General features: G+C 39.0%; 1 protein-coding gene across 3 annotated transcripts in view; it reads right to left on the bottom strand.

Annotated features, from left to right (window-relative positions):
• LOC134743733 (phosphatidylinositol 4-kinase beta) overlaps nt 1-15,031 on the bottom strand; it is an 80,898-nt gene that overhangs the window by 27,863 nt on the left and 38,004 nt on the right. For all 3 annotated transcript variants that reach the window (XM_063677356.1, XM_063677358.1, XM_063677357.1), the window contains exon 2: nt 10,075-10,978. In XM_063677356.1, coding sequence (XP_063533426.1) covers nt 10,075-10,978 — 904 coding nt within the window. The remainder of the gene's footprint in view (nt 1-10,074; nt 10,979-15,031) is intronic.

Here is a 15,031-nt window from a genome sequence, read left to right as displayed (position 1 = left end):
GGCTCTTCGACGCTCACCATGTTACATTTACTATGGACTATGTAAACAGTTTACTATCAGTATCAATTACTATCAGCAAAGATAGAACTCCGTAATAGATGGATACAGTCTAAGGAAAAAACGTGCCTCGAAAATCAAGAAAATTTTATTTTCGATTAGATGGCGCCACTACCTTTGGCCTACTCTCGTATAGATGGCGTTAACGGTTTCGTTTGTTATTTAACAATTTTAACGCATATCAGTGAAAGACCCATGTGGGTCAAAATCATACAAAAATAATTAATGCAAATAAAAAAAATCATTTATCCATATATAAATATATTTTATGGTATTTTTAACCATCTTTTGTGTCGATAGATGGCAGTGAATTTACTGTGGCTACAAAATTTACTATGACAGTACCGCTCTATCCTATTATATATGTATATCCTCTTTGCTATCAGTAGTAAATCTGATAGAAAACAGTTAAATCAGATTTACTATCAGTAGTAAATCTGATAGTATGATAGTAAACTGTTTACATAGTCTAGTAAATGTAACATGGTGAGCGTCGACGACCCTGTAAAAACGACGCCTTTGCGTTGCTTAATTACCTTACCAATTACCAATCTTTTTAATTCATAAATGTAAAGGCAATTGTACACCGTATTCCACGTAATTCATTCGAAGATATAAATAACTTTATTGCAAATACGTATCACGAAAGAATTACTCGACTGTAAAAGATTAGATAAGGACCCCTGCCTCACGACTTCATCATAGTAATCTTAATTAATTTTTATACGACCTTGTAATAGCTGAGAACCGGCATAGTTTCCTCGTTTCACTGCGCCAATACAAATACATGTATAGTTCTGATTACACCCACCCATGGCCTAATTAGTGGAATGGACAATTTTTTATTATTTAAACAACGACTACAAATAGATAACCGGGTTACCTATGTGTTTAATTATGTACCTAATTAGTTACAATGTCAAAGTTAAAGTGACAAGATGGTTGAATACTTTATCTTATGCTGAGACGGAAAAACTGACAACGAAGGCCTAACCTACCCACATAATACAAACCTGCAAACATGCACACACTCCTTTTGGCGCACTCACACACACCACCCACACAAACACACGCTCACACCCAAACTTGAATATCATGTTTAGATCTTTTAGTTTAGTTATTCTGTATTCTTTAGCTTGTATCGTAGTAATTACTAAAGTATTAAGATATGTATAATAATGTGGACGTAATTGTCAATCGCTCTCGCAGACTTCCAAGATACAGGCTCTGCCTAGTTTGGAGTCTGACGGATATCGATGCACATGTAAACAACCTTTATGATAATAAACTATTTGTATTTGTAGTTACTTGACTTACTTGCTAATGACGGAATTTAAATGGTTTTCATGGAAACTAATAGCTATATTGCCCGCGTCAACGCCTCAGCAGTAACATCCGAATGTTTTCATCGATTTTTGACAAGTTTTGAATCGTATCTCCTACTTTTGCACTACAGATAGAATTATAAGACAAACGGCTACCGATTCTTCAATCTTTTATCTCCATTCTTGTCTACCGGATTTTGAAAGAAATTAATACTTTTTTTTAAACATTGTCTAAAAAGACTTTTTTCGTATCTCAGTTGCTGTGAAAGATCTTACATATACGAAATCTACATACATATTTGGGTTCGTCTTTGACGTCTCTAAAAACTGGTCAGAGGTTTTTATTTTAAACTAATTAACACAAAAGTTATGGCCAAAAAACCAGTTTCTTGGCTGAAAATTGTTCAATTTTGAAATATCTCGAAGACAATGAACTTTGAAGTAAATATTATATAGGATACTATAATAATTATTGCTTAAAGCCGTTGCTGTCAATATGATAAGCTACAAAAAACATAAGAAACTATTCAGATTCAGATTTTATTTGCGTATAGCAAATGAGATATTTGTTTTGGTCCAACCTTCCAATCAAATTAGTGACTTAATCAATAACGCTGGTAAGTAGGTAAGTATATGAAATGGTTTTCGCATGACATAAATTTTACCCACGCGAAGTCATTTTTTATTCGCAAATGCCACAGCCACACCTGCCCGATATAGATACACCTACATATAACTAAACACCTAAACAGTTCACACTAATATATTTCAAACAAATATATGTAGAATAGAAAACGAATAGGAAATTTAACGTTATCTTTTCTGGCTAAACTATTTTATTACATACATACTTAAATCTCTTAAGAAAAGAAGAGATACTGTAGGTACAGTCGCCATCAGATATATCGGAGCAGCCGAGGTGCTCAAAAATATCTGAACACGCACCTAGCGCCTTGACTATAGAGGCGTGTTCAGATATTTGTGAGCACCTTGGTCGCTCCGATATATCTGATGGCGATTGTACCATTGCGCTCCGCGATTGTTGCGCCATTTTGGGTCCTAGCTAAATTGGTGGTTATACTTACGCTATAGAATTTCCAATTTAGCAAGAACACTAAATGGCATAACAATCACGGAGCGTGACTGTATTATTCCGCACAGAGATTTACGGAAAAGTAGACCAAGACGTGTAAAGAAATGTTGCTCGAAAAAGAAGGCCGTATGGAAATGCAACAAGCACAATTAAACATTGCCCTTCTTCGCTAATGGAATCCTATGGACGTTTCGCACGTTACATGCTCAGAATAAAAGATACGCGGAAACATTTCCTTGTAAGCGATTTGACTAAGCTAACCCATAAAAAGAACAATAGCGAACTCCACTCACGTTCTACTGATAGTACTTACCTGTTGCACACTTCACGATATTGGAACGAAACCGTACAGTCGCAATATGTCGTATACCTAAAATAACTTGAATATGCGAGATTCATAAACGAACTGTAAATAAGTTAGGTATGTACTTACATTTTTTTTTTTTTTTTTTAACAGCTTTTATTGACGTTGTTTCTAAATAGCATGTTTTCAATTATTTACGGCTAAGAGGAAAAAAAATACTTAAAGAGTTATGGGCGCAAATTAAGTTCATTGTGAATGGAATTGTTATCGGTCGGTAGCGTGAAACTACAATAATTACGCAGTTGAGTTTAAAAAAAAAACTTTATCGCTAAATAAAAGCATACCTACCTAAGTAATTTATCACCGCATTTCCAGGTAAGTCACGAAATATGGTATTTTTTTATATTTCCTTGTTTAACATTGTTTAAAAAACACCTTTATACCTCAACGGAAGCAGGAATTTTACTCGTAAGCACCGTAAGACTCGAATATTTTTCCAGGTCTCGGTTAGCCTCGCCTCGGCAACTAAGTAACTCGTCATAAAATGCCTTTCATTTCGTTGCAGTGCGATACTGCGGTATTATTTCTCTACAGCGACTAAATATAATCTTGAATCTCGTGCAGACTCGATGTCAGATGTAGGCAAGTAAAAATACATAAGGAATGTTATATCACAACAATAAAAAAAAACCGGCCAAGTGCGACTCGGACTCGCGCATGAAGGGTTCCGTACCATTATGCAAAAAACGGCAAAAAAATCACGTTTGTTGTATGGGAGCCCCACTTAAATATTTATTTTATTCTGTTTTTAGTATATATTTGTTGTTACCACGGTTAGCTATCACGGTTCATGATGAGACCTGGTGACAGACAGACAGAAGGACGGGCAGTAGAGTCTTAGTAATAGGATCCCGTTTTTAGCCTTTGGGTACGGAACCCTAAAAAAACATTATACTTAAATCCATTCAGCCGTCAAAGACTCATGTAAAACAAGCTTCAATTAAGTAAATTTATCCATTATTATTGTAACTATTAATGTTACAAGGACACTTCTGCATCTTGATAATTAATTGATTGTAATAGCATTATGTATCGTGATAAGTTATTGAATGATTATGTTAATTAGTGTTTGTGCTCATAAATAACAATTCCACTGGAAGGTACAATAGTTATAGTTTTACTGTGTAATAAATAATTTTGGTTTGTACCATACGCAAAATCGTAATCGTACATGAAAGAGAGCAAGTAACGGGGCATAATAAGTCAGGGCTTAGGACTCCGGGATTGACTCATTTTATTGTATTTTCGCACTGTAAATAATTCATGTCTATGAAAAAACTGAAAAATAATAGTATTTTATACAATCGTGATATAATGGAGAGCTTTCAGTCGAGTACCATGTTAAGGCCACGAAACTTGCTGAGTGGCGTTAATTGGGTACGAGATTGAAAAGCTTCTAAAGGGGAACGAAAATTTGATTATTTTTGCGCTACGACGCACGGTTTAGGAGATAGTCCTATAAAGATGAAAAAAATATATATAATTCAGCTGTTTAGCCTGTTCATGAACACAGACGCCTTGAGTTTTGACAGCTGTTTCAAATTTAAATTCATAACCTTACAAAAATCTATACTGTAATAAGTAATAACATTAAAGTACAGATTTTACCTACTACCACAGACAAGAAAATTCTCATAGTAATTTTTTTTGTAATAATGCTGGTCATTTCCTACGATTTTTGAACGCGTTTTAGAGCACTAATGATATGTGCGTAGATAAACACGTTTAGCGCTGAGTTTATACATAACAGCGCGCTATGCTATGAAATAAGGCTTTGCATACAGTGACTGGCTGTTTGTTAAGCAGTTATCGTCGGCCTGGTAATGAGGGCGGATAGAGTTACGGACATGCGCGAAAATCTGCCGAATGAAAGCTCTAACGGCGGCTAACGTTACTGTTATGACATCGTGTGTCCTAATGAGAACCCATAAAGTTAAGTGCGTCTGGTATTTCTTTAAGATCCAAATGTTTACAATGCAAGCTGTAGTATGGAGATCATTACAATGTTTTTTATGTGTAATGCTTTAATGGTATATAGATATTATTATTTTAATTATGCGAGCAAGGAGAGACTTACAGATTGGATACTGAAATTTAATCTCTGAATTTAAATAGTTTTGATACGAGAACGAGTATTTTAAGTAATTTGAGAAGCTAATACCTATGTATTTTGTGTTACTTCATTTTGTTGATTATTCCCATTGGGAAAAAAACTCTAATTCCGTTGCATTTCTAATTAAAAGACTAGTGTTTCAAACAGAGAGTAAATTAATTCAATCAATCGAGCTCCAAACAAAAGAAAAATTCTCCTCCTTTTTAGTACTACAAATTGCTCCATAAAAACAAAAAAACTAACATTCCCTTTCGTTTTCAATAGCCACCCGCCCGGCCCGCTTGTCACGACTCTTTATTGTTCAACTTTGAACAGTAAAAAAACCGGCCAAGTGCGAGTCGAACTCGCGCGCGAAGGGTTCTGTACCATTAGGCAAAAAACGGCAAAAAATCTCGTTTGTTGTATGGGAGCCCCACTTAAATATTTATTTTATTCTGTTTTTAGTATTTGTTGTTATAGCGGCAAAAGAAATTCATCATCTGTGAAAATTTTAACTGTCTAGCTATCACGGTTCATGAGATACAGCCTGGTGATAGACAAACAGACGGACAGAGGAGTCTTAGCAATAGGGTCCCGTTTTTACCCTTTGGGTACGGAACCCTAAAAATAGCACTAGCAGTTATTTTTTCGACGACTTAGTTAAGAGAATTAGGTCAACGCATTTCTACTGTTTTCATTTATGATGTGTATCTATAATTAAGAGCCCGGTTACGATTTTAGTCGCAAAAATGTAAAGTTGATAGATTTCTTCTGTGAAATTGTACACCTTTTGTTACCTAATTGAAATAACAGGTACTGGTTTCTATTAGCACGACTACTTATCTCTAGGTTTATCAGATCATTTTTTTGAAAAAAGGCTTACTAAATTAGTAATGAATTTTTTTCTGATGGACGTTTAGGTAAACGCGTGTAAAGCACTGACTTTGATGCTCTTATTTGTAAATTTCGTAAAGTTTGGACTGCTAAAAATGGTAAATTTGTATTACACATATTCTGTACTCTAGGTTTATCAGATTACATTGTTGTTATATGACTTCGAGGAAATGAAAGTTAAACGAATTCAATTTTCTCCAGAAATGACCTCAAAACAAGTGACAATTTCTCCGAAAATCTACTTATTTTCGACGTAGATTGCATACTCAAATAATCTGCAATGTTTACTTAAACTGTTGCTGTACTTCATTTTATTTAAATTGCAACTTTTATTTTCTGACGATTTTTTAAAAACTTCCCCTTTTACTGGTATAACATCGGTGACACGCGCCCGCGGCCTCAGTCCCGCGCGGGAGCTGGTAGAGGCAGGACGTTTGTTGATCGGCTCCGCACGTTGCATCGACGACGACGAAGTTATTTATCATTGTGTGCGTCGCTCGCCGTGTAAAAAGTTATATTTGTTTGCGTGTTTGGCTGTACTGTGTGCGTGTAAACTGCGACCAGAAACTTTAATCCTTGGGTTGTAAGTACTTGTTTATTAACCGCCTTCAAAAAAAGGAGGTTCTCAGTTTGACCCGTATGTTTGTATGTATATGTATGTATGTATGTATGTTTGTTCGCGATTATCTCGCATTTGGCTGAAGCGATTTTGATGCGGTTTTTAGAAAAGTGTTTGTTACATTCTGGAGAAGGTTTTAGTATACATAGAGCTCGGCTGATGCTGAACCCTGGCTGTACCTAGTGGAACGCAGGTTTAGTGCAACATAGGCACACGCTGTTTTGGTCTGTCTTGATGAGCAATTAGGAGAGCAGTACCCAAGATGGAGCTGATGCTGAACCCTGGCTGTACCTATTGGAAATCAGGTTTCGTGCAACATAGGCACACGCTGTTTTGGTCTTCCGACACGTCTTGATGAGCACTTGGGAGAGCAGTACCCAAGATAGAGCTGATGCTGAACCCTGGCTGTACCTAATGGAACGCAGGTTTGGTGCAACATAGGCACACGCTGTTTTGGTCTTCCGACACGTCTTGATGAGCAATTAGGAGAGCAGTACCCAAGATGGAGCTGATGCTGAACCCTGGCTGTACCTAGTGGAAATCAGGTTTCGTGCAACATAGGCACACGCTGTTTTGGTTATTCGACACGTCTTGATGAGCAATTAGGAGAGCAGTACCCAAGATGGAGCTGATGCTGAACCCTGGCTGTACCTAGTGGAACGCAGGTTTGGTGCAACATAGGCACACGCTGTTTTGGTCTTCCGACACGTCTTGATGAGCAATTAGGAGAGCAGTACCCAAGATGGAGCTGATGCTGAACCCTGGCTGTACCTAGTGGAAATCAGGTTTCGTGCAACATAGGCACACGCTGTTTTGGTTATTCGACACGTCTTGATGAGCAATTAGGAGAGCAGTACCCAAGATGGAGCTGATGCTGAACCCTGGCTGTACCTAGTGGAACGCAGGTTTGGTGCAACATAGGCACACGCTGTTTTGGTCTTCCGACACGTCTTGATGAGCAATTAGGAGAGCAGTACCCAAGATGGAGCTGATGCTGAACCCTGGCTGTACCTAGTGGAACTCAGGTTTCGTGCAACATAGGCACACGCTGTTTTGGTCTTCCGACACGTCTTGATGAGCAATTAGGAGAGCAGTACCCAAGATGGAGCTGATGCTGAACCCTGGCTGTACCTAGTGGAACTCAGGTTTCGTGCAACATAGGCACACGCTGTTTTGGTCCTCCGACACGTCTTGATGAACACTTGGGAGAGCAGTACCCAAGATAGAGCTGATGATGAACCCTGGCTGTACTTAGTAGAACTCAGGTTCATTTATTGTTATCAGAACTTCCACCCCCTTTTAACCCCCAGTACCTACTGCATGTTAAATGTGTGGTAGCTCTGGTCAGGTGCCTGCTTCATCTGGCAGCCCTCCAGGTGTTCCAGGTCTTGAAGAACTTAACCTGCCTACAGCATACTCTACCAACTTCAGATTAAAAGAGTTTTACCCCTGATCCGATGCGTCCAGCAGCACTCCAGGTGTTCCAGGTTTTGAGCTGTCTCCGTCATACACTACCCACAACACGTTGAGCGAGTGTTACCCACCCTTTGCCCTTGACCCTTTGCACTCAGCAGCACTCCAGGTGTTTCAGATCTGGAGCTTTCCCCATCATACACTACCAGCGGCACGTTGAGCGAGTGTTACCCGTTACCCCTGACCCTTTGTACCCAGCAGCACTCCAGGTGTTCCAGGTCTGGAGCTTTCCCTATCATACACTACCAGCAGCACGTTGAGCGAGTGTTACCCCTGACTCTTTGCACCCAGAAGCATTCCAGGTGTTCCAGGTCTTGAGCTGTATCCATCGTACACTACACACTACCAGCGGCATGTTGAGCGAGTGTTACCCCTGACCCTTTGCACCCAGCAGCACTTCAGGTGTTCCAGGTCTTGGGTTTTCCCCATCATACTCTACCAGCGGCACGTTGAGCGAGTGTTACCCCTGACCCTTTGCACCCAGAAGCACTCCAGGTGTTCCAGGTCTTGAGCAGTATTCATCGTACAACCAACAACACGTTGAGCGAGTGTTAGAAGAGTGGAGAAGAGAAGAGGATGACTTTGGAAATAAAAATTATTATACACCCTTCCCAACGATTAAGACTATCTCCATAATATCAAATTCCATCCAAATCGGTTTTATTGGATCCCATACAAATTTCCATTACCCCCCCCCCCCCGTTTCTGGGGTAAAACCTATCCTATGTCCTTCCCCAGGACTCAAACTATGTCCATACCTCATTTCATCTTAATCGGTTCAGCGTTTATTGATTCCCCATACAAATTTCCACCCCCTTAAAGGGTGAGTTCTTGAATAAAAAGTATTCTATGTCCTTCGCCGGGATTCAAACTATCTGTATACCAAATTTCAACAAAATGCTAGTTTCCCCTCTGGGTTGGAACGTTGGAAATTAAGATGGCAGTCGCTTTCGTAAAAACTAGTGCCTACGCCAATTCTTGGGATTAGTTGCCAAGCGGACCCCAGCAGACTTCCATGAGCCGTGGCAAAAAGGCTGGGATAACGCGAGTAAGATGATTATATATATATATAAGATATTGCCTTAGTGCAAATCATTATCATCATGCTATATAATTTGTATGTATTATATGAATACATAGGTAAATTGTTAACAGTAATAAACGATTATATCAAATTTACCGAAAGTTTTATTTTAACCTAATTAAAGTTATAAAGTGACGCATAATGTTGCGAAAGTATCAATATTGTTTGGGCGGTCGCGTTATTTCAAGCAGCGGCCGGCGTTCGGTTACTGTGTAAAAGTCGTATCTTCGCGCGTTTTCAAATCGACTACGGGCTCTTAAATATGCCCCGTGGTAACGTAAACTGCTTTCGCCTTAGCACATAATTATAATATTATGGATCTTCAAGAAAATGAAGGCAACGTAAGACGATAATAATCTCTGAAACAATTATTAGTTCGGTCAACAATGCATAAAATACAGCTCATCCTATGTTCAGTTTCAGTTCGTATAATTTAGATTATTAACACATTCAATCACGGATTAAGTACGCGTCCCAATTTGATCAAATCAGGCCTTAAACACCGGCATTATATCGGACACAAACATAACAAAGTTCGGCAATCCCGACTCCCGGTCTTCGTTATCGCGGAGCTCAGTCAAAGAACTTGTTTAATATTTCACAGCCTACAGCCCATTAGCATAATCTTATTAAATAACACGGATACCTGTTTTTTGCACCTTACAGCAGTCGCAGTCCATTTACATCAGCCTTTAAAAGTAGCGTTTATTAAGGTTTGCCTTTTCATTTTCTGCGTACAGCTCCTTTGTCTAACCATAAATTACAAGGTAGCAACTGGGATTGTGTATGTGTATATTTCCATTAGCTTTGTATATTCAAATTTATTAAAGACTGATATTAATATTTCATTATTAATTATTAATAATAAATTACAACCGCGGGCCAATTAAAGACTTATGTTTGAAATGACTGTGAATTCATTTTCTTATTTGATTGTATTCGCTCAACCATGCTGCTCATGTATGTTACCTGAACAGCATGGCGCATTCACAAATACATACATATACATATATATATATATATTTGGTGTGAACGTTGAGCAGAAACCGTATATGAATGAATGTATAACATACCTGTGTTTGTGGTGCTAATCGCGGCGCTCCACAGGAGCACTGTTCGCCGCACAAGCAGCCGCTGTCGAAGGCCCGGCCCGAGGCTAGGTCGCCGAGGTGGCGCCCCGTCGGCGTCGCTAGCCGCAACGCCGAGGCGTCCGACTGCGACCGATGGTGCCCGCGCCGCGCCGCCGGTCTGATCTCCTCGGCCAATATTGAATCCCTAAACTTCATCGCTTTCGACCTCTTCGCATCCCCTCCGAATGCCGTCAATAACCAGGCCAACCTCAGAGAAAACTCCGCACTTTGTTTACACCTAAACACTAAATATGGCCTCAGGACGTCGGCCACATCACCCATCTCTATATACATAGTCGCCAATTGCGGCAAATAAAAGTCTACGTCCTCGTGCGGGAACGAGAAAAGTTTGTTGGCCAGGTACGCTTGCACGCCGGGGTCTTTGGAGTTGAAGAGGTATGAGATGGCCATGCTCATGTCGAAGAGTTTGCTTTCGAACAGTCGGAGTAGGAAATCTTTGTTTTTCGATGTGTCCGCGTTCGTGGTCCGGTCCGGTTCGGATTTTGTTTCGTTTGTCTCATTAGTGTCGGGCGGATCGGGTGGTTTGTCGGTGTCTTCGGGGTTGCCGGAGTCGAGACTCTCGCGGGAGCGAGCGGCGGCGGGCGGCAGAGGGCGGTCGTCCTCGGGCCCGTCAGGGGGAGTGTGGATGCCGGAGTCGTCGGAGCCGGCGGGCACTTCGGGCGGCAGCGCGAGCCGCGGCGCCGTCGGCTCGCAGGGCAGCCGGCCGGGGCAGCCTTCGGGCGACGTCGGCGTTATGTCCTCGGGTATCCGCTGAAGGACGGAGTCCAGCGAGCGGTTCCGCTGGTGGCCACATCCTGCCGGCGGCCCACTGGCACCCGTCACATGTCTGTGAACAAACATGAATAGGTAACATTTACCCATCGATGTACAATACCCGGGTATTGTACATCGATGCATTAACCACACACCACAACAATACCAACTATCCATTTTTATTCTAATTAATATAGTGTAAAAGCTGTTTTCCCCATAATATTTATAGAATATTGTACTTATTACATCATCATCTTATTAAAACATTGTAGGAGTAGGAATAGTAGGATTAATGAATCATAAATATGGCAGCTGATAGGGATGAATGGAGGAGGCTTCACCGAGCTTACTAAATGGAGCAAGAACAGGAAAATGATGGTGGCAAATAAAGTGAAAAATACGTGCAACAACAAAGGGAGCTTAAAGCTTTCATCTTTTGTGAGTTACGAAGCTTTTAAAAACTCCGCGGGTGCGACAACAGCGTCCATAATACTTAGTCTATGGCTGTCATGACACGTCATAAACAACGATGCCTCACACCACACGGCGCACGCCACACTACATACTCGTATATATACAGAGATCTGTACATGATTATATGATAATTATACCCGATTTAATTGTCCAGAAGAATTCTCTTTCTCTGGACAATTGCGTCACACTCCGCGTCTCTGATTATTGTAATTTAATTATTCAAATGGAATCCCACCATAAACATTGTCATGTAAAATGTTGCCAAGACGAAACCATAAGGCTCGCACTGTCAAAAAGTTATCAGATCTTTTGTAGAGCCAAGCTTCTAACTCTACAAGCCCTAACTTCACAAACTCTACACCTTAGTCAAATTATGTTGGGATGGCCGTTTCGCTACCGTCACATGGGCGTAAAGTGAAATATTTATTTTTAATGTCATGGCAGCGTTGTTGAGTTAAACGAATCTGTAAAGTAAAATTTTGCTCAAATTATTTTTTTATGTTAATATATTTTTCCTTTGTTTTTGTGGGACGTACGACATTATTAGAATCTATAAATTGTATATACAGATGTCAATGTTGTGTGTCAGGTGTATTTTTTAATGTTAATAACCTTTATATGAACTTTAATTGACCGTCTCCTTTAAAATTGTTACTTTCCTTTACTTTAACTCGACCACGCTGCCATGCCTTGAAATTAAAACGTTATATTCGTTTTCAGAACCATCGATTACACGTTATATTACAACTGTTCACTTAAGTAAGGGGCCCACTGATTACCAGTGCGCAGGACGATATCAGCCTGTCAGTTAAAACAAAAATTTGAGTTCCGAACAACTTAATGCACAATTACGCCTATTTTCTGAAAACAAACTGACATCAAGTATGTTATACAATATAGTCTATTCCATATGGATAAAAAATAATGTAAACAAACCACGAGACTCAGTCATTCGGCCAATGACATAATTCTGACTCAAAATTCTGTAGGTACTTACCTCATTGGCCGAATAAACGAGTCGCGTGTATTTTATGTGTTTACATTCTTTTAACATCCATGCACTATAGAACAGATCCTAGGAGAGAATCTGTTCTATAACTGCATGTATGCTAAAAGAATGTAAACTTGTGAAATTCACTACACTACTTATACTGTAGTGAATTTCACTAACTTTCGCATCCTAACTTTTCTCACATAAATATTACTTTAGTATTTCCCGTCATTATCATTGAGCTAACAATACAATTTGCAATATTTTCTGATCAAGGCTCGGAACCGGTTTAAAAAATAGCGGTAAATACCGGTTTATTTCGGTTTTACTCCGAACTTTTTAAGAAATTTATTGTAACCTAAATAAACCGGTTAATTCGACGAGCGACGAGACGGCCGGCTCGGGTGTGCCGCGTAAACAAAGTCACCGAACATACGAACCGGTTTTTATTGTTCTAAATCGGTTAATCTGACAAGAACTATGGAAATGTCCTCCTAAAAACCGGTTTAAAAATAACGGTTTTACGAACGAAACCGAAATTAAAAGGTTTTGCGCCAAGTACATGGTAACGGTTTGAAAATTTAACCGGTTTCCGAGCCTTGATTGTGCATGATGGAATAATTATTACTATCGCGTAGGTCGCGGTTAGTTAGTTATTAGTTTGCATCGCATCGTCAAACGAATAACAATCACAAAGAATGTTATTGATGGTGGCACGAACTTAAGAAATCACCTAGTCAATGCAGAGTGATTTCGACATTGGACTCGAAACTCTTTTTGGTCGACTAAGCCTTTATTGTGTTGAAGCAGCCATTACGATTAAAACGGAAAAGATTATTACTAAATAACTAGTTTATTTTTAAATTCATAATTTTTATAAGAAAGTCTTTTTGGTCGACTAAGCCTTTATTGTGTCGAAGCAGCTATTATTACAGAAAAGATTATTACTTAGATGCTAAATAACTAAGTTTATTTTTATATTTATTTATAAATTCTATAATAACAAATAAGTGCTAAAGGCATTGTGGACAGCTTAAGTTCGCTCGGAGTAATTATCGAACAAATTTGACTTTAAGTTTTAGTAAATAATTTTTAAAAAAGTTGCATTCCTCCGAGAGTTCCGAGACGAATAGTTTAATCTAGATGGCAAAGTTTAGTCTTATGCATCTTTCTCATCATTATTTATAAGGGCACTAGGTTATTGTAACGCCCTCCAGGAAAATTCTTTCAGTGTATAAAACATACTTTTTCCCGTCACTAGCTCGGAAAGCCGTCTATCCTTTAAAACAAGCGGGTAAAAACGCATTTTATCCACTAGTGGGGAAAGTAATTTGACCTTGGATGGAGCGTGTTTAAGTAGCTTTTGACAGATAACAAAACGTAAAACACTCAAAATAATGGTTCGTTCGATATTAATTATCATGAAATAAATGGTTTGAGAATTTAATAAAAAACCGGCCAAGTGCGAATCGGACTCGCCCACCGAGGGTTCCGTACTTTTTAGTATTTGTTGTTATAGCGGCAACAGAAATACATCATCTGTGAAAATTTCAACTGTCTAGCTATCACGGTTGACACCCTCCTCCTCCTATCCTGGTGACAGACGGTCATCAAATTTAGCTTTATTTAATGATTTTAAGTCATAACCTTAAAATTCCATAAGAAACATTTGTTTTTTTTATAACGATGTTGAACGCACAAGTTTAGTCGATGCAATTTCAAAACGCATCGTCAGAAATGTCAACATTGTCAAATGTCAACAAAAAATTTACTTTAAAGTTTTCTCACCGACTCCGACTCACGTAAAAATCACCGTAAAAATACACAACTACCAGAGTTTTCTGTTATAATATCGTATTATGGTAAAAAAAATTGTGATTCCAGTGATGAAGATGATCTAACGCCTGTGGATGTTGCACTTTCCTCGCTATAGTGAGGGGAAAAGTTTTGTGTTACACACGGGTGCAAATGTATTTTACTACTCGTGTGTTGAAACACTCGCGGGCAAAATACAACTTTGCACCCTTGTATAACAAATAACTATTTCATTAGATGACCATACAAGGATTAAGAAGTTGTTACGAAACCACTTTGTTTTGTATGGCTACTCTAGTGCTTAATTTTTTACTTGTGTCTGGTGCCGGTGCAGATAGAGGTAGATAAAAAGTACTTTCACTAATAGGCCAATCAAATTAGATTTTTTCGAAGAATTAATAAAATCGTTTTAATACATTTGGTCCTAAATGCGTGAAATCCAAGTTTGCGCAATCCTAGGAGGTGTGCAATGTGCATACATTTTTGCTATTTTTAGCAAAAATGTAGCTAATCATGATGAAACTTGACACCACAAGAAGCTCTACAAATGTATGTAGATGCTGACCTCAGCAGGCATCAATACGAAATAATAAGGTCAACAAACAAAAAACACTTCCCCTGTTATGATCTTTTGCTGAAAGCAAAACAAGAGTGCTACACGCCAAAAGAAATTTGTATGGGGAATGGCATCCTATGACTCCAACCATGCATAAAACTTTAAATATAGGTAGAAAACGCTCTATTACCCATTGGCCAGTTGTCGGAAGAAGCAGCAGAAGCCCGAAATAATCATTTTAGGGCATACCGACAACATTTTGCAAGGAAATTTTCAAGAGAACAATGTAA

This window comes from Cydia strobilella, chromosome 8 (genome assembly GCF_947568885.1).
Source record: "Cydia strobilella chromosome 8, ilCydStro3.1, whole genome shotgun sequence".
NCBI lineage: Eukaryota > Metazoa > Arthropoda > Insecta > Lepidoptera > Tortricidae > Cydia > Cydia strobilella.
The sequence above is the reverse complement of the archived record's forward strand: the minus strand, read 5'-3'. Positions and strand labels throughout refer to the sequence as shown.